The sequence below is a fragment of the Misgurnus anguillicaudatus genome, chromosome 23, assembly GCF_027580225.2.
Source record: "Misgurnus anguillicaudatus chromosome 23, ASM2758022v2, whole genome shotgun sequence".
NCBI classification, from domain to species: domain Eukaryota; kingdom Metazoa; phylum Chordata; class Actinopteri; order Cypriniformes; family Cobitidae; genus Misgurnus; species Misgurnus anguillicaudatus.
Genome location: NC_073359.2, coordinates 33815257 through 33839771, shown reverse-complemented (window position 1 = coordinate 33839771; position 24515 = coordinate 33815257). Strand labels below are relative to the sequence as shown.

The window sequence follows — 24515 nt, the reverse complement described above, 5'->3', positions numbered from 1 at the left end:
ATACATAAAGAATATATGTATCAACATATTACTCCATATATTGCCAATATATACTGCAATATATTACATACATATAGAATATATTCATCAACATATTACTACATATATTGCCAATATATACTGCAATATATTACATACATTTAGAATATATTTATCAACATATTACTCCATATATTGCCAATATATACTGCAATATATTACATACATATAGAACATATGTATCAACATATTACTCCATATATTGCCAATGTACACTGCAATATATTACATACATATAGAATATATGTATCAATATATTACTTACATTTAAAATATATGTATCAACATATTACTCCATATATTGCCAATATATACTGCACTATATTACATACATATAGAATATATGTATCAACATATTACTCCATATATTGCCAATATATACTGCAATCTATTACATACATTTAGAATATATGTATCAATATATTACATACATTTAAAATATATGTATCAACATATTACTATATTGCCAATATATACTTCAATATATTACATACATTTAGAATATATGCATCAATATATTACTTCATATATTTCCAATATATTATGGGATATATTAAATAGTATAATGAGATGTATTTAATCAATATATGAAAACGGCAATAATTGCAGTATTGTATAATATATTGCAATATATCACTTACATATATTAAATATATTTTTATATAATATATCATGATATATATTACTATGTACATTTCACAATATATGGAGACACATTAAATATATTGTCATGTAATATATTGAGAAATATATTTTTGTTGCATAAGGGATAGTTCCTGTCCCTGAACAAAACCACATGTTGTATGCACAAAATTAAGTTTTTTTTAAAGTGATATCATTAGGAGTGTGTGTCTTTTACAAGTACAAAGAAACAAAGGAAACTGTTTTTGAAAGTTGTGCAAATCTGGAAACCAGGCTAATAAGAATGAATCATCTCATACATCTCTACTCATTTGTTGCAAGTAGTTTTCTGATTTGAACTGTCTCTGATCATGTACAGCAAAAAAAATGTTTGAAGACACATAGTGACAAAGTCCCTGCTGGTGTAAACACAGTCTGTTTCTATGTTGCTGATGTCGCTCAATCGCTCATTTCCTAGGTTGTTAATTTTAAACATTGATTCAGGCACTGAGCCTTGGATTACTTAAGGTGCTTCTCAAATAGAAGGCTTTATTCTAGTAAGACTTAATATCTTGAGTGCTGTCAAAGGCCATTTTTAATTTGTAGGATCCTTAAAAGGATCTATTTTGAAAGATGCATGAAATGTGTCGCTCACATCCTCTAATCACCCACAATCCTTTGCACACATTCCAAAAACATGACTTGTCACTGTGCTTGCCTGATATTCATGTAAATTTTAGATGAACGTTAAATTTAAATGTTAACTAGATTGTGATCTATATGTACTCTGTCTAGCGATGTGTTTGTTTACATATAAAAGTTTGTTTTTTCAAAAGTTAAGTTCTATTGCATGATAGATGAGTAGACAGGCAAGCAGACAAACAAAGACCGATATCATCATGATGATTAAACTACGAATTCATCAATCATTTAATTGAATGTTTGATCTCATCATCTGGTTCTGATGTCGTAAACCACAACAGCAACAGCAGTCACGCCCACCAGAGCAGAGACGGACAACTGGATCACAACTCCAGTAAAACCACAACAGCAGATGAAATCTACTAATGTAAAAATGAACAATAGTTAAACTGAATTATAATTCATTGCAATGTTTCCAATATTACTTTCAGCAAATTCAGGGCATAAAATTTGTGTTTCATTATGTTAAGTATTATTTATGTGCATTTATTGTGGACTATCTATATTATTTAAATAGAGTAAAAAATACACTAAACAGAAATTAGGATTCTCAAGCAGCTCATAAAATTAACACTGATATCACCTATGACTCACCTGAACTTGGCTGACAGACTTCATTGATGTTGAGATGTTGAGTCTGATTCCCAATGGTATGATTGAGTACACAGCTGTATGTGTTGTTATCCTGATATTCAACCTCCAGATGAAGAGATACGCTTGTTTTAATGTTAGACACACTGATGCTGGACAATAAACTGTTTCCTTTGTACCAGGACACACTCACATCACTCAAATTAAACACTGAACACAACAACAAACAGTTTGATGATGATGCAGAGTTTTGTGGAGAGACTCTGCTGATGAAATGAACCGGGAAATGATCTGAAAAATTGTTTAAAAAAAATTAATACCCTCATTAGAAATTTCTCTCTTCCAATCTTAACATGTTTATTGAATAATAACAAGTGGATTTAAAAGAAACACTCCAAAATAAGTCAAACATTCAATGTTACTTGATAATTCTGTTTAGCTCATCATCACAATTGAGCCTTTCAATGATTACAACCATTTAGACCAAGAGTAGGCAACGTCTGCCCTGGAGTGCTGATGTCCTGCAGAGTTTAGCTCCAGGCAGATTGCATAAACATAGCCGTGACATTAAGGGCCCTATTTTAACGATCTAAGCGCAATGTCTAAAGCGCACAGCGCAACGTCTAAATGGGCGTGTCCGAATCCACTTTTGCTAATTTAACGACGGGAAAAAACGTTTTTGCGCCGATCGCATGGTCGAAAAGGGTTGGTCCTATTGTAATGGTAGTATTTTGGGCGTAACGTGCAGTAAACCAATGAGAGTCACAGCTCTCATTCCCTTTAAAAGCAAGTTGCGCTGGCGCTATGTCTAATCCCTATTTAGATGACGGACTTTGTAAACTGAAAAACTAAGCGGAGGAAGAAGATCCCCAGTTTAAGATTAATGTTAAATAATTGTGTTGTTTTTCCCTTATATTTAAATTGTTATTTTTTTATTAAAACCTTTAAAACCCGTTATCTTAGTCATGGAAGTAAAAAGCAGGCTTGTAATTGCTTTAAATGTATGGCTATCCAATATCATCAAAACATAATTTACAAGTATGTAAGATAAGGTTTGTACTCTAAAAATACTTTATTTGTAACAAACAGGAGATAAAGAAATTACAAACGGCTCTCACGTTTCAGCACTTTGGACAGCGTTTTTTAGCAAAGAGTTTTTTTAAGCATTACTTACAAATGTTTCTCATCTCACCATATCCGCAGGTACAGAGTCATCATATACAATAAATCCGTGAGGTAGCATTAAAAAAAAACATTCAAAAACAGATGCATTTGTTTAAAGCAAAGCATTTATTTACTTATCAGGCTGCAGGTAAAGCAGCTCTTTGCGCCTTCTAACGTCTCATAATTAGTCCTCATTTATGTCCAAGAGACTCAATAATAATCTCTGCAAAAAAGTCCTCCGACGATGCAAAAATCGTCATATTACATCATCGGAGGACTCTCCTGCAGAACCAAACTGCAGACACCCCTCCCCTCAGGGGGAAACGATGGAGGGAAACATGGTCATTCAGTAATACTGCCGGGTTTCTACAGATACAAAGCTGAATGCTAAATCGGTGAAGTATCCCTTTAATCTTTCATATTTAAAAGCATTTTTGTGCTGCTGCGCATTTATGTACTTTGTGATAAGCAAACCCGCGTTGTCCTCCCGTTTATAGCCGCATATTACTAATGCGCTCTTTAAATAACATAAAACACATTGCGCCATTGACTTAAGACTTTAGACCAGGTTTTTGTTGGTCAATAGCGTAGTCCATTTTAGTTGCCTCAAAATAGCAACGCGCCAACAATGCGCCTGAACACACCTCGTTTTTCAGACCAGAACGCCCATGGGCGCAAAGGGGGCGCAAATGCATTTGCTATTTAAACAACGCGGCGCTACACGTGAAAATTAGGGTGGAAACTAGCGAAAGACACTTGCGTCGCGCATTGCGCTGCATTGCGCCGGGTGTAAGATAGAGCCCTAAGACTCCATCTTAAGAATGATTCTGACTAACTAGCAATTACTTAGGGCTAATTAGTCTTATTATTTGGATTTAAATTAGACCAATCTACCTTTCTATGTAACATACTTAAAACAGTTAAGATAAGTCTTGAAGAAAAAAAATTAATGTCTAACTTTTAAGACTAGTCTTAAAGGTTTATTCAACCGGATCTAATCAAGCAGACCTGAACAAGATAATCAAAGTCTAAAAAGTCACCTGAAACTACAGGTAGCCAAGGTTTTATAAGGGTTGGAGCTAAAATCTGCAGGACATCGGCACTTCAGGACTAACATTGCCTACCCTTGATTTAGACCATAAAAATAAGAGAAAGGTTGATAAAACTGGCATAGGTCTATACACTGGATTAATAAATGTATTAATATTTAACACAAATAAATATATAATAAACTGTACATGGAATCAGAGTTGATACATTTTTATTAAGCATTGGAGAAACAATATTTTTTTATTATATTCAATAATTAAAAAATTAATAAAGGAATCTGTGTGACACATATGTTAAAATAAAAATTATTATTAATTAATTATTAGGTTACTGTGCTGCATGTATAAGTTCTTCTTTACTCACCATAGACAGTAATGTTGAATGTTTTAAGTTGGTCTTTTGTTTTGGTGTTGATGACTTTATAAAGTCCACTGTGTGTGATGTTGGTGTTTGTGATGGTCAGAGATCCAGTCTGATTGTCCAGCTTCAGTCTGAATCTGAATCTTCCTTCAACTCTATCTTTGTAGAAACGGAAATTATTTCCCTTATCTTCTATTTCAGCTATGGTTGTTTCTGGTGCGTTAATTTCTTGAGGTCCAAACTTCCAGGTGATTCCCTCTTCTATCTGTGATTCAGTGAGACTGACAGATAAAGTCACAGAATCTCCCTCCATCACTGACACAAACTCACTACCAAACACACCTGAAGAAATAAACAGAAACGGCAAGTCAATTTACTTTCTAGCCATTTGTGCAACACCTTCAGAGATCAGACAATATATTATAGTTTACAGATAATTATATTAAGTGTATATCTGTTTATTTTGGTTTAAACAATCAAACAAACAAACAAAAATGCGTTAGATAAGGAGTTAATGAGCAAATCCAAATTATCTTAAAACCACCTCTGATATAAAACAAACAACTTCTTTCCCAATTTTGTGAATTCACAGTATTCATTTCACGAGTATCATTTAACAGCACATAATAACTGGAGAATTAAAATGCCCAAAATAAACGTATAACTTACCAAACAAGCACAAACTGAACAAAATCACATTAAACATTTTCTTAGAACAGATCCAAATAAAAACTGAAGAGAAAGATCAGAAATGTTAAAATAATTGGATCCTGAGACTCTAATGCGCGATCTTGTCCTTTTACTGTCGAGTGAACAACTGATGCTGGTCTAATTGACACTCTCCTTCTATCTGTAACGAACAAAAAGTAAATTACACTTTTTTACGATGATGAAAAAACAAAATGAAAGAAATGATAACTTAATGTGCAAGTGCATTTTGAAAATTACATTAATATTCTTATATATATATTTTTTTTTTATTTTAAGTTTAAACATTATAACTTTTACACATACTAACGCGATTAAATTCCAGTGTAATTTAAATATTACATATGCCAATTCACATGCAGATATACACTGACATTTTACATATCACACTGACAGTTTGTATATTACATATCACTTTGACAGTTTAGAGGTTTTTATTGAAAAGTGAGGAAATGTTTTAGTGAAGTTTCTTATGTCGTCCAGCAAGCGGCACAAGTGATGTTGACGCTGCATCACCAACCGACATAAACCAGAAGAAGAAGAAAAAGAAGAGTTTTGTCGGTAGAGGGCGCCCGCCCGTAAAATCTATTAGCAAAGACACTTTGCTATCAGTGGCCTACTTAATAGTATTCGAAATTAGATTTACTGCGTCCCAGCTCTTTTAATGTAGTATATATACCTTAACCTTCCCATAACCAAAACAGTTAAATTAGGAATGTGGATGCAGGCATAAATACATACATAGACGAGGCATTGATCACTCTGGTCTGTTGCTGGGATACGTCAAAGGCGCCATCATATTGGTCAGGGCACAATAGAATCACATAGCTTTTTTGGAGTAAAAGCACAAAAACGTTTACATTTCTCAAATGATTTCAATAGTCTATGACCACAAGGAGTACACAAACTTTTCGTCTCCAGTCACTTATAATTTAGTTAGACATGAAAAATTATTCATTTTCATAAGGAATAATTAAAGCTAGAAATAGTGAACTGTTAGTATTTGTAATTTGTATACAAGTCTATTTATAACCTAAAGACTTGTTAAAATGAAAGTTGATTATGTTTGGTCATACACTTATGCTAAATGTATTTCTTTAGACAATAATTCAATCTCAGTTTAGTCAGTGATGCTACAGATTTATGCTTTATTTTATGCTATAATTTATTTGTGAAACCAGTTTTATAATTTTGTTTTAGACTCAGATATATTATATCATCAGCAACTAAAATAATTTAAGCCATAGACACCACCAGCCTGGCCAAGCTGGGAGACCAGCTAAAACCAGCTATTTTCATCTTAAACCAACTTAAACTAGCCAAACAGCTTAGGCTGGTTTAAGCTGTTTTTTCAGCAGGGTCTACTCAGTGGCGTAGCTCCAAATGCTCAGCCCTGCAAAACTATGTTTAAACTGAGATTTTTAGCGCCAAATAAACACATACAAGTGAAAATGGAGCCTCTACTGTCACTTGTTTAGGTTTATTCGGTGCGCATGCCCGGACCAATGTGGCGGCGCCGTTGACGTTTGATACACTGGGTAAAGTCCCGGCTATGTATTTACCATGTGTAGGGCGCCATAATCCTCATAACGCCATGACAAGGCTTCTCCGTGGTTCGCAATCTTTCGGGATATTCATAAACGTATTATGAATGTTTTATTCCTGGTAATTGATATAAAACAAGTAAATTCGTTAGTGCATAGTACCGTGAGTTTGTTTCCGTTAATTTCTGTAGATTTTCTGTTGTCGTCGTTGTCTGTCAGTGTGGGTGCGGCACACAGACTTCAAACACTTTAGATTAGATTTGTTTATGACCTCAACTAAACGTATTCAGTTGTTATTGGAATCAATAGCAGTATGAGGAACTCTGTTCAAGGCATTATTTTATTACTCGTGTACGGTAAGTGTTTGATTTTAAACTTAACATTTTAACATTGTTTCCGGAAACAGCATTTGCTTGACGAAAGTGAAAGTGAATTAGCGGTAACGTTAATTTGGTCGAAATGCGGCCTCGAGCATTTATATGTGGTACCCAGCCAGTGTTAATCATGATACATATTTGTGATGTTTTTCATGATTAAAATTAGACGGTACAACAACATCAATAAACATATCTTTATACATTTAGATAATTCAAACTCCTTTCCACGTAAAAACATCTAGTATAGGTGACACAGCCTTATATGTGATTCCATTAGAGTACATTGTTGCAAAACGTTTGTATTTATTTATTTTTGTAATTTTCTATAATACATTTGATGATATAATGTAAAGGGTGAGTCGAACCGTCAACATTTGATTTACAAGCAGGGGCGCAACTGCATTTTTGCTGAGGGGCAGGGGCGTAGCCATCATTTCAAAAGTGTGGGGGGGATGAAATGTCTAGTTTTATACCTTTTTTTCAGTGCACCCTTGTGTAATTGAAAGGTTTTATTTTTAATCATACATTTTTTTTTGCTGTATATGCTTTATGATCATGGCCGTAGCCAGGGTTTGAAAATTAGTGAGGTCCAGTGGTGTTAAGATTTAACATATGCTATCCCAGGAGGAAAAGGTGACCTAAAATATACTTTAAGTACACTTTGTAAGTGTACTATACATACCAAAAATGAGTCTTTAGTACTTCTTAAGATAAACTTAGGAACACCTAAGTGTACTTAACTGTGCTATTTTGAGACACCATATTTCAATACACACTAATAAAAATCTATATTTAAGTATTACTGGTATTGGTTCGTGATAGAAGATTTTGGTCATATCCCAAATCTAGTTTACATTTTAAAACGCATTACTTTTGCCACATTTACGCCTTTCATTTAGATCCTGTTTAGAGCATTTGCGTTTTAAAACAGCATTTTAAAATGAAAATAATCCTTGTCTGTACTGGCATTTAAAAAGAATCTTCATCCACACTATACACAACCATAAATCCATGAAACATGTCTATTCACTTAACTGGGCATGCGCATAAAAGTGTAAAATTACTTATTACTCTAATAGCAGCTTAGAGCTGCACGATTCTGTATAAATGAGAATCATGATTCTTTTGCTTAAAATAAAGATCACAATTCTCTCACGATTCTTAAATAACTTTATTTTAAAGATTTACAACCCCTGAAGATTATGTTAACATAAAGCATACAGAGCTGTCGACTCCTGTATGATATGAGGCTATAATATTTATTCTGTAGAGGTGTGAATCTTCACTGGTTCCTCGATTCGATTCCGATTATTAAATTAACGATTCGATTCAATTCGATGTTACGATGCATCATGATGCATCACGATGCATTGCATCCTTTTTTTATTACTGCACATTGCTACATTTATATTGATGAATGTAAGAAGGCAGATACAGTATGTAAACTCCTTTTTATTTTGTTTTCTTTAAGAAGTATACAGAGTATACTACTTAATAGGAAACAAGACAAACTTGTTCTGTAAACAGCAGACAACAGCAGCATTTAAAACTAAAACATTAGGAAAAACTAAAAGTGCATAAAACTGTCAATTAGTGTTTTTAAGTACTTAAGTACTTTAATTGCATTTTTTATCACTCGTGTCTCACAACCCTTCGCCATTTTTCTACCGCCACATAACTGTACGCGACAAATGACGTCAACAGGCTATAATCGATTATGGGTTATTACTGCATCGATGCAGAATCGTCCACCCCCGCATCGCGATGCATCGCACAATCGATTAATTGTGACTAGAGCCCGACCGATATGCGTTTTTTCGGGCCGATGCCGATACAGATTAGCCTGGTAATACCATCCTCTGCTATTTTGCTTCGCTTCATAGACAGAGTCTGGCTGGGCACAATTGACAATCGTTTTCCTTCTCGTGGGAGGGGCTTGTCTGAAGTTTAAAATCATTGGTCTAAACGTAAGCCAATCACACATAACATTTAGATATGATGTGCTTTATGCGCCGGAGCAGCGCATCGATCGAATCTCTGCTGTAAAATACACGTATGATGTGAAAACAAACCCATCGAGCGAAATACCGGAGTTAACATGGCTATGAACGACTTTTGCAGATTATGTAAAGTAAATCGGGCCATAGCTAGTTGAACACTATCCTTACGGTGGCTTTCCACTCACGTCTAACGGGAGGAAAGCCCCTCTCTCCTCTCAAACTCTTCCACCAGACAACCATAACCATATGTAAATTAAATCTTCCTACCTTATTTTCTGGTTAATCAGGAATGTCACCAAAGAATGCTTGCCCACGCGTCCTCCACCATTAACTGTGAACAATATAATTCCCTTCCATGATTTTTCGATCGTTGTGCACGTCAAGCTGTGCTGCACACAGTTTCTCGCTGACGATCGGTAAAGTTGATAAATTAAACTTTTCCAAAAACTTGTCGGGAGTAGGGCAACAACATAATCTCCATTCAAATGTTTAACAAACACTTTTCTTGTTCGGGTTTAAGTTGGCAAGTGCCGGTTCTCCACAACAGAGCTTTCTGTGTCGTCTTCTTCTTCTTTTGAATTTGCGGCAGCATAGACGCATCACCGGCGTATTACTGCCAACTTTCTGTGTCTCCATGTCCTCAACAGACTTCAACCGTGATTCGGCGTTTAGCGTCTACGTCACGGCTCTCAGCCCGCCCTCTGTTCGTTGATTGGACGGTCGTTTTGAGACCGGGGGAAAACGGTTTGAATGGGAGGTATCTCAGACTGAGTACAGAAGCGTAATGAAATTTAGCGGAAGTACGAAGTCTGACGTAGTCAGGCTAGATACAGATATTAGGGAGTAAAAAAAGACCGATAACGATATATCGGCCGATATTCTTTATGTGTACATTATAGTTCAGTATATACTACAGTATATTATACTAAAGTACTGTACATAGAATACACTATATACTTTAACATAATATACTATGAATAAATACAATGCAATGCAATGATCACTCACAAATGTGGTGATATCACTCACAAATGTGGTGATCCAACACTTATATTGATGTGACAAAGATATGTACTATAGGCAAGAAGTTAACAATAAACTTTATTATCCAAAATTAGTTGGATATCAGTGCACTAAACAGTAAACTTGACTTATTATAAATAACTTTAAAACACAAAGAGAACAAAATACATAAAACTTGCATCATTTGCAGTTTTGACGAGAATAACGTTATAAAGAGAAACTTATGAAGTCATTGATTAATATTAGCTTTACAGTAAGTTGTGTACTTCACAAATTAGTTAGCCACTCACAGTTACGAAGACAATGCTTGACGGAGCACATATTAATGTCCGCTATGTTTAATGTTGTGCACAACGTTTTTATAACACAAACCCAGGGTTCCGTGCAAACTTTAGACTTTTATAAAAATAAAGCGTCTTCGCTCCGCCTCTTTTATTTAGCAAGGGTGTAGAGTTGCGCGAGCTTATTGAATCAATTGCTCTGAAATGAGCACGTTAACTAACAACACAAGCAGCAGTAATCTCATATAGTGTTCTATAAGTGCACGGCTGCGCGTAGTTTAAACGTGTCATTTCTCCGTCTCGCGTCATTTCTCCCGCTTGCGTTTTAACTCGCAAGTCGACAAAGAGACGGATTAAAAAACACCAAATGTAAGCGGGAATGCGTCTCTCTTGTCCATTTATAATCCAATCGACCAAAGCGCGTCTTAATACCAGGTGTAAAAATGTTGTGAAGAAGACACTGCGTGACTGCAGCCACCTGAACTGAGAGACTGACTAACTGAAGTGAAGGGGGTGGGGGATTGGCTGGTGTCACTACAGTGAGTGATCTGGGTCGCCATTAGCAACCAGTATGGCGCACTCTGCTGGACAAACAAGTACTTACATCTTTCAAATGCATTTAATGTGTTCTGTAACAAACGTTCATATCGGCGCATATCTGCGGCTTATACGCCGATACAGATATATCTGCGACATGCTCATATCGGCCGATAAAATCGGCAAAACGATAAATCGGTCGGGCTCTAATTGTGCACCCCTATTATTCTGGGGGGTCCTCCCACCTTGCGGCCCCATTAGAGGCCACATCGCCCCTCGAGCGCCCTTCTCACCTTTTTCACCCCAGACCCGTTCTCATGCCTGAACATTAGTTTTTACAGGTGCAAAGAATTCTACTTCTGAAAGTTTCAGATAAATGTAGATAATAATATTTAAGTTGCAAATGTTAATTTCAGAGTGATTATGTGTTCATTTTATAAAAAAACTTACAATTATATATATTTTAAAGCTCACGTAACACACGCTGTTTCTGCATTTCTGATATTAATCTGGAGTACCTATAGAGTAGTATGACATATTTTATATCTCTGAAGAGTCTTTAGTTTAATCAGATTTATAAAAGAAAGATTAGCTTTACCGAATCTTTCCAATAACGTACGAAAAAATGAAGAAGGAGGAGTTATACCGCGGGAGGAGCGAGTACGAGTCATGCAACACTATACAACACTTATAACTTATGATTCACTACATGTTCGTGTATTTATATAATACACACGCGCCTATTTCCAACATAAGACAGAAGTCTTACTTACCGCATGCAACTCGTGACCGGGTTGGGAAAATCCAGCGCATCAAACACACACGCAAAACTCCGCTGCTACCCCGGATAATAAACTATATCCATTGTTTCCATAAGGCTGGATTTCTTCTCCTTACATCCAAAAACACACTTCATCTTTCATGCTATTGTTTTGAGTTTTGAAATTAAACAAAGCTGTCGTGTGATGTGATGTTTGTAAGTTCTAGCGTCTCCCGCTGATTGACGGGTGGGCGGGGTTTTCCGGGGCAAGTGCCCATAAAAGAAGTGATACGTATCGAAAACCCCTGAAACGTCAGTTGGACCTGTAATCGAAAAAAACACTTTCCGAAACTTGTACGAACCCTGGTGAAGTGCATTCGGCACAGAAATACTCTGTAACACGTCCAACTGCTGTTTTGACACTTTGCCTATGTTTAGCATGAGGAAACAACTCCATAGAGACAGAGCGGAGTTATGCAAATTTTAAAACCACGCCCACCGGGGGGGGGCACAATCCAACCGTTTCCATTGACTTTGTATTGCGAGAAGCCGCCTCCTTGTCATTTCTGGCTTATAACAAAAAAAGATAATGCCTAAAAGCTGCTGTGTGACAATATGTACAGCTAATAAGCCAAAGAACCCAGAAATACGTTTTTATAAGCTGTCGAGCCGTAAAACCCAGCCTTTAAGTTAGGGATGCACCGATACCACTTTTTCCGTCTCCGATCCGATTCCGATACCCGAATTCTGAGTATCGGCCGATTCCGATACCTGCCGATCCGATACTACTGTTACTATTTTTACAGGCAATTTAAATTACACACAGACACACACACACACTATATATATATATATATATATATATATATATATATATATATATATATATAAATATATATATATATATATATATATATATATATATATATATATATATATATATATATATATATATATATATATATATATATATATATATATATATATAAATGTGTATAGTGCTTTCTGCTAAATCTAGCATAATATAATTATATTATAATTATAATTTTAAAGTAAAAACCAATCATTTAAAATGATTTACAAGTTACAAGAACATTATTAACCATGGCAGTGTTTTGGAGAAAATAAAATAGGCACGTTTGATCAAAGAAGTATGCCAAATATATTTTCCTTAATTGCGCAAAAAGTCACAGTAAAGAAGCTTTAGTGTGCAGATGGTTATTTTGGGAATTATGCACTTAACCGGACCTTTTATGCACATTTCGCGTGCAGAATTGATGCGCCTAAAGCATATTGAGTGCGCAATACTGTGCTTCCTGGGTGCAGCATTGATGCTCTAGAAGCGTCCTCACACTCACATGGGAATCTTCGCTCCGCAATAGAAAGTTACATTCATAACTATTAAAACAAAGAGATTAGATGCATCGTGTGCTCAGCACATACTGAATTGCATCCATTCAACAGCTTACTGAGACTTTATAAAATCAGATCTTTTAAACAGCCTACAGTTATTGAGTGTTCGTGTGTTGAATGACGCGTTTCATCCGTCCGCTTCACCGGTGAATTAACTCAGCACATAGTGAATTGCATCCAGCTTACTGAGACTTTATAAAATCAGATCTTTAATAAAGCCTAACGTTACAGTTAACTTGTGTGTGTGCGTGTGTTGAATGGCGTGTTTTCATCCGTCCGCTTCTCATCAGTGGATTAACTCAGTTTGCAAGTAAGTTAACTTACAGTGTTTCTGTGAACATTAATATCTTTAAATGTGCGTTTGTTTCTTCACATGAAGCTATTGAGTGTAAGATGACTTTGATTATAGTGCATAAAAACGTTTATGGTGCTTTTATAATACTTTGTCGTTTTAATCGCTTGTCAGTGACAACCATGGGTAACGCGCAGTATCGGAAGTGGATCGGTCCTGTTAGTCCGATATCCGATCCAGCAAAAAAGGCCGGATCGGCCCCGATACCGATCCAGAATATCGGATCGGTGCATCCCTACTTTAAGTAGAATAAAGTGGATCGCTGACTACGTTTCCCCCTATTGGACGCAGTTCTACTAATAGAAGTACTATGAAAAGTTGCCTGTATGCATTTTTGTGTCTTTAAACGCTCGTTTTTTGGGGTCGACAGCTTATAAAAACTTATTTACAGATTAAACTTAAAAACAGAATAATACCTAAAAGCTGCTGTGTGACAAGTAGGGCCGGACCAGAAAATTCGAATATTCGTTCCGTGGGTTGACATTTGATTTTCAGCTTTGAGATTCGAATATATATATATATATATATATATATATATATATATATATATATATATATATATATATATATATATATATATAAATATTTTTCAGCGTTAATGCAGAGCTTTTGCCAAGCAGGAAGTGTGCTTCATGTCTCGCTCTGTAGGTGGCGCAGAGAGACCAACATCCATAGTCAACAGCCATCAAACGCCACCAGTAGAAGAGATTGCCTCAAACGGAAAGAGCGCTTCCTGCTTTGGCATTCACGCTAATAGTGTTGTAAATAACGTTCAGTTTCTTGCAAAAACTGATTGATTTGCTTCACAAGACGTCAACATGTCACACAGAGTTATGGGGGATTACTGTTGTATTGGAGATATATGCTTTAGCTCTTAAAGTGTGCCGATCGGTTGACTTGCATGACGGAGCACTGGGCTTTCTGCAAAATATCTTCTTTATTGTTCTACTGATGAAAAAAACATTGGATGGTGTAAGTGTTATAAATAAACTTGATTTTGAAAGTATGCTACCGTTTTATTACAGTTTGTTGAACTTCGTTCATTTATTTTTGTTGTTTTGTTTAAATAGTCTACCCTTTACGTTGTCAGTAATTACTGTGCTGCTTATTTCTGATACGGGAATGTTTGTTTGTTAGAAAAATGTTAGGCTACCTTATTAAAAGTATTGCTCTTGTGTTTTGTTTCACTAATGCTGTTCTCGCATGACGCGTGACAGGCACGTCGCTTCCGGCTTGCGCTGTTCTGTAGATTTGTTTTTTTAAGTTTATTAATTCTAAACGTGTTACATGTCCATATTGCACGAAAAAAAGGCACTATACTCCCTTGGGTCCGCAGGAACACATCCGCCACATAATAAAACTGTAGATAGACAGACAGACACATACACACAGAGATTCCTGCCTTTATTAAAGAGAAAAATATGTTCAGCCCCTCCTTCCGAAGCTTCGAATATTTGATTTTATTTCTACTAGAGCTTCAAAGCTCAAAAAATGGTATTCGGAACAGCCCTAGTGAAAAGGTGTACATCTAAGCCAAAAAAAAAAAAAAAACGTTTTTATAAGCTGTCGACTGCAAAAAACGAGCGTTTAAAGACATAGAAATGGAAACAGGCAACTTTTCATAGTACTCCTATTAGTAGAACTGCGTCCAATAGGGGGAAACGTAGTCGGCGATCCACTTTATTCTCCTTAAAGACTGGGTTTTACGGCTCGACAGCTTAAAAAAAAACTTATTTCTGGGTTCTTTGGCTTGTTTGCTGTACATATTGTCACACAGCAGCTTTTTAAAAAAAAAAAACGTTTTGGTGCAAATTGCTGCCACTACATTGATTTTAATTTTAACGCTTGCTAAGTGTGTCTCATCGGGTGAATAATCCTACATGCATGCTTGGGATCTTCATGTCCACTAGAATACTTAAAATACAGGTAATACATCATGTAAAGTGCAAAGACCAAAAGTGGTTATTTCGAAGCAGCCAATGTTTCCCCCTGCACAAGGCCTTAGCCAGGATTTTTCAAATACCGAGGACATTTTTTTATTATTTACATTTTTCCATATTACAGAATAATAATAAACACGTCCAAACTACGACATAGCACAAATGTAACTGCACTGTAAAAAGAATCCTGCGAAAAATACAGTAACTTGCTGGCAGCAATTAGCTAGTAAGTTGCTGTATTTCATTTCACAGTATTCTTACTGTAAATGTAATTGCAGTAAAATTAAAATTACTGTAAACTCTTTTAAAGTAATAATCACAGTACTGTATTTCATAACTACTGTAATAGGGATTACTGCATTTATTTTGTGTACTGTAAAATGAAGACACTGTTTGTCACAAAAATGCCATTTATTTTATCACTTTAAATTACAAAAATTCATAAATTAAAAATAGCATAGCATACATTTTTTGTGTTACATTTTTTCTGTGAACATCTCAAAACTTTTCTGAACATATACATTTTTTTAAATATGTTAACATTTTTCTGTGAATGTTTCATTTAATTTCAACACTTTTCTGAACATACAAAAACACTTTTTTTCTGAACACACAAAACAATCAATATTTATTAAAAAGTTTCTGGTAAATTACAAATGCATAAAAGTTAAATGATTTACATTTACAGCAGGATTTCAAACCTGAATATTGTTTTTCTCCAAGACCTTTTTTTCAGAAATATTATTCTTTTAAATCTGGACATGAACTAGTTGACTTCCTGGGCTGGACTCCACCCTGTAATGAAAGAATTTGACTATTAATGTAAAAGCAAGACAGATGGGTTGATGACATATACATAAAAGTTTACTTCGCAGTGATTTACTTTTAAATAAACAATTTTAATTTTTTTATATGCTCTGTTGGTGGTTTGTGGAGTTTACAGTTTACAGTTAGTGATACAACAGTGAAATTTATGGTAAATATTTGTTAATTTGTGAATGGAAAAGTATTGTTTCACTCGACGCGCCAAACACATATTTTGAAATGACGAACCACACACATGATGGGCTACATACATGTTGTGACAAACGCCCTCGAAAAAAGAAGTCACCGGCTGCCACTGTATTAGACTAGCTGTGCTGCTTTTCTACCTTTTGCATGGCGAGTTAAATGAAACGTTTGATATTTAACAATAGCACAACAGTTCATTTAAAAAAAAAACACTTTAAGAAGTATTTTACTAATCGGGTAGTTGGCTAAAGAATGAGTACTCAAATATTTGTTCCCATTCTTAGTCAAAACTATATAAAAAAACAAATAAGTGCTTACCTCTGGATAAATCCCAATGTAGTAGCTGCCTCATACATAGTATGACGCAAAAAGGCTAGAGCAGAAGTGAAATCACAACCGTCACTCAATTGGAGGAGAACTCAGCACTCGATGGAAAGCATCAATTTTTTGCCCTCAGATTGGACTCTCCTAAAAAAATATTAAATAAAAGTTGACATTGCACAGTATTCAATCTGATATGGTTTACTATTTTACATAAAGCAAAATTAATTGAAAACACTAGCCCTACATAACTACCTTTTTCTTTCCTATTAGATCAATAACCACTAGAGAATTTTGGAATATACGTGCAAGATGACATAAAACTTTGTTCACACAGTGACTTGATACAAATACGCTTTATAGATGAAGTAACCCCTAAAATTGGCATCTATTATGTTGAGTGCTGGGATCATACCGAGCATGATGAGCCTTGGAGTGCTTAGCATGGAAATCTGGGCCTCAGCATCTGCTTACTGTAGGTGAAAGTTTCCTGTAACACAAAATAAACAAACAAAAAAATAACTTTTAGAAATCACAAGTACAATATTCATAAGAGTAAAAGTGTGTCAATACTGTACAAAAATAACTTGCATCAACCAAGAGAAAAACAGCTTCTTCCTGTTGCATGGTTTCTGTGCACTTTAACATGTTTGATATATTAAAGGCGGAGTCCACGATGTTTGAAAAACGCGTTGGAAAAGGAGACGGGCCGACTACCAAAACACACTTATAGCCAATAAAATCAAATCAAATGCCGGTTTGCGTATGTGTGGGGCGGGTCTATCAACAGAAGGTCCAGATTCTATTGGGGTAGGGGCGTGTTTGTTTAGGTGATTTCAAATATCAACATTGGCTTTCAAACATCATGGACTCCGCCTTTAATTTATACAACAGTTCTTTCTGGTTCTCGAATCTGATTGGCTAAGAGCTATGCGATATTCTACTGATAATGGCACAGTAACCGCTTCACCTTTCGTATCATTCCGCCACCTAGTGAATGGAGGTCCTTTAAACAGCCTCATCTCTGAATGGAAAAACTGCACGCAAACACGGACAAACACAGATGCGCCGTCTCATTAGTTCACTAGCTCGTTAGGGTTGCTGCGGTGACAGAATTTTCCCACCGGTTAATCAGCACGTGACAAATCCCATGATACCGATATCACCGTGTGGGAGGGGCTTATAAATGCTCATGCAGACATGCGCATTTTACTTTCACTTTTGAATCACGCAACTGTTTAAATGCAGCGCTTGCATACGCCCGGCCCAATAAATATTATGACAAAAACGAGTAAGACCATTCAGTTGTAAGTGTTTGCTCTCTCTAACGAAACTAAATGATTTAATTACAAGAAAAATATCAAAACGATGTTGAAAGACGGTGTCACGGTGGGCAAGTTATCTAACCGGTGAGAGGCTGAAGCACCAGTAATCACCGTTTCACAGACTATCGCGACAAGCCTATAGCTCGTAAATCAGTCTATGAATCCCAATTGGAAGCGACTATTCCGTCAAAGATCAGCGACTTCCATGTAACGGGACCCTCAGTGTATGTAGATAAAAAGTCTCGTTCTAAGTTAATAAACACATAACGGTTCATTATGAAAGGTCTTTATACACCCCTGATAATATAGTTTTGTATATTATTTTGCATTTCTGTCAAGAGATCCTTCTAAAAATTACTTGACTAAAAATTAGTTGATTGTGATCCTGCGTGCTGGCGCTGCCCCAGGTTCAGTGTTCTCTCCAACGATACATAACCAATCAAATTTCACCATTAAGTTCTTGCGTTTAATGAAGACCGCAGATTGGCTAATATGAGCGTCAGTCATCATTCCTTGTTGCCGTGAAGCGCGGAAATATGAAAAGACGAACGCGTCGCAAGCATGACGAGAGCGAGCCTATTACAGCTAAGGTTATTACTGTATTTTTACGACGATCCGGATTCAAATGTAACTCCACCGGAAAATACGAGTTGACGTTAAACCTTTTAGAGAGAGTGGCTTAAAGATTTCGAGTGTCTCTGCTATGAAAATGTAACTTACTGTGTTTACTGTAAATCCTGTAAAACGGCGTTAATGGCGGAATCAAAACATTTTAAGCACCAGACGTACCTTGCTTAAACATGGCGAAAGTGCCAAAAACATAAGACGTGTCATGACAAATGTGTTTATTATTGATGGAGACACCCATAGATATACATATCTATGGAGACACCGACCTGTCTGTCAAAGTGTGTTTGATGGTGTATGTGCGCATGCGCTGGTGAATGGACATTCGACAAACATCCTTGTGGTCCATGTTGACGTGGAATACGACAATGCTGATGGTATGTTTTTGTTGTATTTTTTAAAACATTGCCTATTTAGTAGTAAAAGCATCCTGGTAATGCAGTTATCAATACCAATATATATTAGCCTTCTATATTAGGGTCACTTTTTTGTAATGTCACAATTAATCAGTGTTTTACTTGTTTGCTAGATTTTCTATGTAATCTTAATCATGTTACCTGTTATTGTTAAATTATTATTGCTGCTATTTCAAAAGCATTTGGGTATTCATTTAGGAATTTATGCAGCAAAAAATAAAATAAAATAAAATAAAATAGAAGACCAACTTTTAAATGCTGGCCATAGGATGTGTAAAACCCGGCGGTGGTGTTTTATTTTTAATAAAATAAATCTATTAACATTTACATTGTAGTTGTGGTGCTTTTTAATTTTTGGATGGATGCGCCTAAATTTTTGCTGGTGCTCCTAACTCTTTAAAGTTGGGAGCACCAGTGCTCCCAAATAAAAAAGTTAATTTTGAGCCCTGGCTTTCTTTCGAATCGGCCCGCTCCGTTTCCTCAGGCAGCAACGTAAGCGAGCAAGAGAAAAAAACGTGAGATTTAAACGAATATCGCGCCAATAAATACAAAAATACACACTTTTAAATTAATTTTGGTTCACAATGCTACACTATAATTAAATTAAAGACTGGATAAGCTGCGTTTTCTTTCAGCTCGAGAGACTGGTTTCAGCCTGCGGAGGTCGCACTCGCATACGTCATCAACCCTGGTTTATTTAAGTTAACTGACCTTTAGATTCGCAAGTCATAAGCATATTAAACAATTTACTATTAACTAAGAATAACAGTCAAATTTATAATTGTTAATATTCTGAAACAAGCATTGAGACACGGCCAATTACTATTATTATTAAATTATTATCCTTCTCTAAACTAATGACGTTATAAAATGTTGCCAAACTAGAAAATATATCGAAATCATGCAGAATTATATATTTGTGGTAATAAAATTACAAAATGCACACACAAGACGGTGAAGTGTGCTGCTCATTCTCTCTCAGTGCACTCTTAAAGTTGAACAAACAGACTTTACAAGAGTAAACTTTGGCATTAAATTAGCAAATTTACCTTTCTGAAGTAAAAATTCAGATGAAAGTGTGGAATCTCGTAGCTTTCCTTGGCTGAAGAAAAAAATCCTATAGAAATTGCTGTATTGTGATTCACAGAAAAAATATTTTTACTGTAGAATTTACCCGCCGTTGAAAAAAGACCATGATGCTTTGCAGATCTACAGCAACATGCTGTATACAAGTTCTACAGTAAGCATTTGCTCATTTGACAGTAATAATGCTGTGAAAACTACAGAAATTTGTTACAGTGTGTGTCTGTGAGAATTTTGTTGGTGACTAAAAGCATCCAAAATTAATCAATGGTTACATTTCATCATCTGAAGTGCAAGTCACCCTTTGCCTAAAAACTGCAAAACTGTGTCATTTTTTCAAGAAGCTTCTTAAATTTTCAATTTAGGATGAATTTTTAAGAGTATAGAAGGAGTTTATATATAATATGGGCTCTTGGTGGCTGCTTTTTCTTCAATATTCAGTGTAAGTCATCTATTTCAAAAAATATATTTTTTGGTTTCTAATAACAAAAATTAATCTGTTTGGCACAGCTATATTTTGTCTACAAAATTTCAAGCATTTAACCATAAGCCTTCAGATTTAATGATTTTAAGACCATAGTTAACATTTTAGTTAAGTGACCTTAAACTTTTGAACAGTAGTGTAGGTTTTAATCTCATTGGTAGCCGTATTGCATCCCATATTGTAGGCTATTTGCTGCATAAACTTTAACTTTCTCACCTTCCCTCCTTCTCTGCTCATCTTTTGCTGGCTTTCCAAATGATAGTTAAGTTTGTTACAGCCTTTTCATTTTCATTATTAGATTAGAATTACAGACGTGGAGAGTAGTGATCGACCGATAAATCGGCCGGCCGATACATCGGGCCGATTTTAGCAGGTTTTAGGTGTATCGGCATCGGCCGATTCGCGGCTTGCGTTCGCCGATAGCTTTTCCCCGGCATTAATTACAGACAGGCGCCCACAGGCAGCTCTGTGTTCTTGGAGGCTGCCTGCAGCCCGTGCATTGCCCCTCCCCCCACTAGCAGAGCGGAGCGCTCCAAGCCTGCTCTGGTAAGTTTTAAACTTCAAAGCATCTTTTAACTGTTTGACTGAAATATTGCCATATACTTTGAAAGTGTAAGCACGTTGCTCTATATGTGCGTGCAATCATAGCTTAGAAAGTTTGGTGGTCATAATGGAAAACGCGAATGCCTATAAAACTGCTTGCCATTGATTGTATTTAGGGAGCTTCAAATAGCCTTTAGGCTAACCGTATGCATACGGCAGCTGTTACGAACACTGGTCATAGGATTAAATAATGCTGACGTTGTTCCGTGATTTCGTGGTATTTATAGGAGTTTTATTCAGCGACCACCAGTCTGACGTTTGGACGCGACGCATGCTCATAATGCCGCAAGCGAACGCAGGTCATCAGCCGAACAGCTGATCATAGCTGGACATGCTGGGTTTTTAATTTTCATCTCCATAAATATATGTAGTAGTAAAATGCTAAAAATTAATATCCATTGCTGATAGTTTCTCGTCATTGTGGAGAGCGCAGTTCATGGTTGCATACGTTTATGGTTGTTAACACGGAGTTTCGCGGAATTTTCGTCAGCGAAAAAAAATAAGAAATATGACCCAAAGCACTTAGTTCCAAACAGTTCCCACATGACTTTTATGTGACCGGAGAAGTGTTTTTTTGTAAGTTTTGTCAACATTTCTGTTCACTGGGAGCGCAAAGATGCATGCACTCTCTCATCCATGTCCCTCTCCCACGTGCACGCGCTCTACTATCTGACCGAAGTCCGTACACAAATCCTCATGTATTTGTTCAGTTTTATGCGTTTTAAGCGAGCTGAGGCAAACTAACTATCCCTCGCATTTATTATAGGGCAAGAGGGTGTGTGAGAATTCTTTTTAAGTTGTTTTTGATCAGTATTGCTGTTTACATTTTCCTTGTCTTCTTATTAAAGACATTTGCTCTACAAGAGATTAAGTTAAGTGCACTAAAACTTAGACCTAAGCATTAAATAGGTTGTAAATAGTTGGTTACTTTCATGGATAAAGTAAAGTGTTCCCCTTGTTATGCTGCTTGGTTGTTGCTACTGTGTGCAATGGTGTAATTATTATTTTATTTATGTATTTTAAGTAGTGCTGCCACTAACGACTAATTTTCTAACGACTAATCTTTCGACTAATTTTTCGAATAGTCGACTATTCTAAACGACTAATTAAAAAAAACTCAAGTGTTTGTTATTTAATTGTGTCCATTTTATTTTGAACCCACCGGTGTCATAAACAATATGAATAACTTAAATGTTACCAAATAAAAAATTACAATGTAAACAATATAAATCATAATAAAAACTTAAATATGAAATGTTTCACGTCTACTCTTTGATCTTATATTGCATTTTAACACAACTGAATGCTATTTTACATATTATCTGTTCTGTTGTAGCCTATAAAATAGTGACTAAACATGACCCATCACCTCGTTTTTTATCCAACCAGCTGTTCCTTTAACTGCTGCTAAAATCCTGATTTAGATATGCAAAAATAACCATACATTTACATTGTAGCTTTACTGCTGTTGCTCTTCTCATAATTGTTGTTGTGTTTTGAGCCATTTCTTGATTTTAAATGCGAGTGATATAGCGCAGACAATTCGGTGCAAATTCAGAAATATAAGAGAATACACTGTTGTTGTTACATAGACTACAGAACACGTCATACAGCATCATAGGGAGGGAGAAAGCTCGCACACAGACTCACACTACTGCTAATCTTTCTTCAAGTCATGTTAACTCGATCAGTCGTCTTTGTCAGAGACATCTGTGAATGTTGACGTTTACGCAAAAAAGAAAGTACATTAAAAACACTGCCACCTTTTCACTGTCACGTAAGAGAGAGGCGCGCGCGGTCGAGGCGCTGCAAGCAACATGAGTGATAGAGAGAGAGAGAGAGAGAGAGAGAGAGAGAGAGACGCTGAACACTCGCAACAATGAATTGAGCCGTTTAAAATAGTAAAATAAAAATGTAAATGGGAATCATGAAAAATCTATTTGTTGCGTCCAGTGTTGATTCCGTGGCGGAATCACGAGCAAACACTGATAGCCTTTAACATCCAAAGACAGAGTCATTGTACTTCTCAGAAGAGTTAATAAAACAGTACTGACTAGCTCGCCGTTTCATTAATAATCATATAACAGTTACTTACGTTGTCCTATTCTCTGTGGGTGTATCGTCAATAACTCCCGAGTGTTTTCGTTTGAGATGCTCGTGCATTGTCGTTGTGCTCCCGTGATAAGCCAGCGACGTTTGGCACGGTGTAACAGACCACTCTTTTATCACAACTTGGCTTAAAATACTTTCATACTTCGGAAGCTTTCCGACTCATAATTCCATAGACTCACCTGCCACCGCCAATTTTTCAAAATTAAAGCAGTGATGGCAGGGGGAGAGGGAAGAAAGATGATAGCGTAGCAGATTAACCAGCAGGGCGCGCACAGCGCACAGACTGGTGTGGAGGTGAATTACATTGAGCCATTTGAGACATGAGACAGAATTACAGTGGGCCGTTTGAGACGGAAAAAAATAAATATGCGACTCCTCGACTAAAAAAATTGCCGTCGACAAATTTTCATCGTCGATTACGACGACAAAGTCGACTATTCGCGGCAGCACTAATTTTAAGCAGCACTGAATTTTCTTACTTGTTCTACCTCACCTGTTTTTACTATTTGTTAAATGTAGTTCAATAAATGTTCCTTTTTTAAATTAAGAGCTGTAACATTTGGTTTTATCATTGTGTCATTTTTATGATATAAACTGAATGAGAAAAAGCAGTATCGGCTTCAAATATCGGCTAAAGAAAATCGGCAGCCTGTATCGGTCATCGGCTAAAGCTGATGGAAAAAAAATCGGTATCGGCATCGGCACAAAAAATCCATATCGGTCGATCCCTAGTGGAGAGACTCTTTCTTACGTTGCATGTTACATAAACATTCATGCCTTTCTTGCATACTATGCTTGTATAGAAGCAGTGCTTATTATACTTTGTGTTTGCGACCGCTACCTTTGAGCTTGTTGTATTTCCATCGCTCTGTCGTTGCGGGCGTGAGGGACTCGGGCGGACTCCACGTGAGGACCGGGCTGTCTGTGAGTGTCTAGCAGCAGCACCCACTGATCGTTGAGTGTAGAGAATGATACATGCTCTCGCGTCAGTCTCCAACCACGACAGAAAAGATCGCTAGATTTGTCCTTTTTCGCTTTTTTTAAGTTGCTAAATCTAGCGACAAAGTCATC

General features: G+C 36.2%; 1 protein-coding gene and 1 long non-coding RNA gene across 2 annotated transcripts in view; both read right to left on the bottom strand.

The window, feature by feature from the left end:
* Nucleotides 1-1305: 1305 nt before the first annotated feature.
* The window catches only part of LOC141359324 (uncharacterized), a 564790-nt gene continuing 541580 nt past the window's right edge, over nucleotides 1306-24515 (bottom strand). The window contains exons 2-4 of the mRNA XM_073861604.1: nucleotides 4531-4869; nucleotides 1957-2244; nucleotides 1306-1721 (exon numbers count right to left, since the gene is read on the bottom strand). Coding sequence (XP_073717705.1) covers nucleotides 1612-1721; nucleotides 1957-2244; nucleotides 4531-4869 — 737 coding nt within the window. The 3' untranslated portion in view covers nucleotides 1306-1611. The remainder of the gene's footprint in view (nucleotides 1722-1956; nucleotides 2245-4530; nucleotides 4870-24515) is intronic.
* LOC141359347 (uncharacterized) lies at nucleotides 15855-17814 on the bottom strand. Its single transcript, XR_012365794.1, has 3 exons — nucleotides 17210-17814; nucleotides 16792-16941; nucleotides 15855-16257 (listed from the first exon to the last, which is right to left on the bottom strand). It is a non-coding gene; the product is annotated as an uncharacterized lncRNA (long non-coding RNA).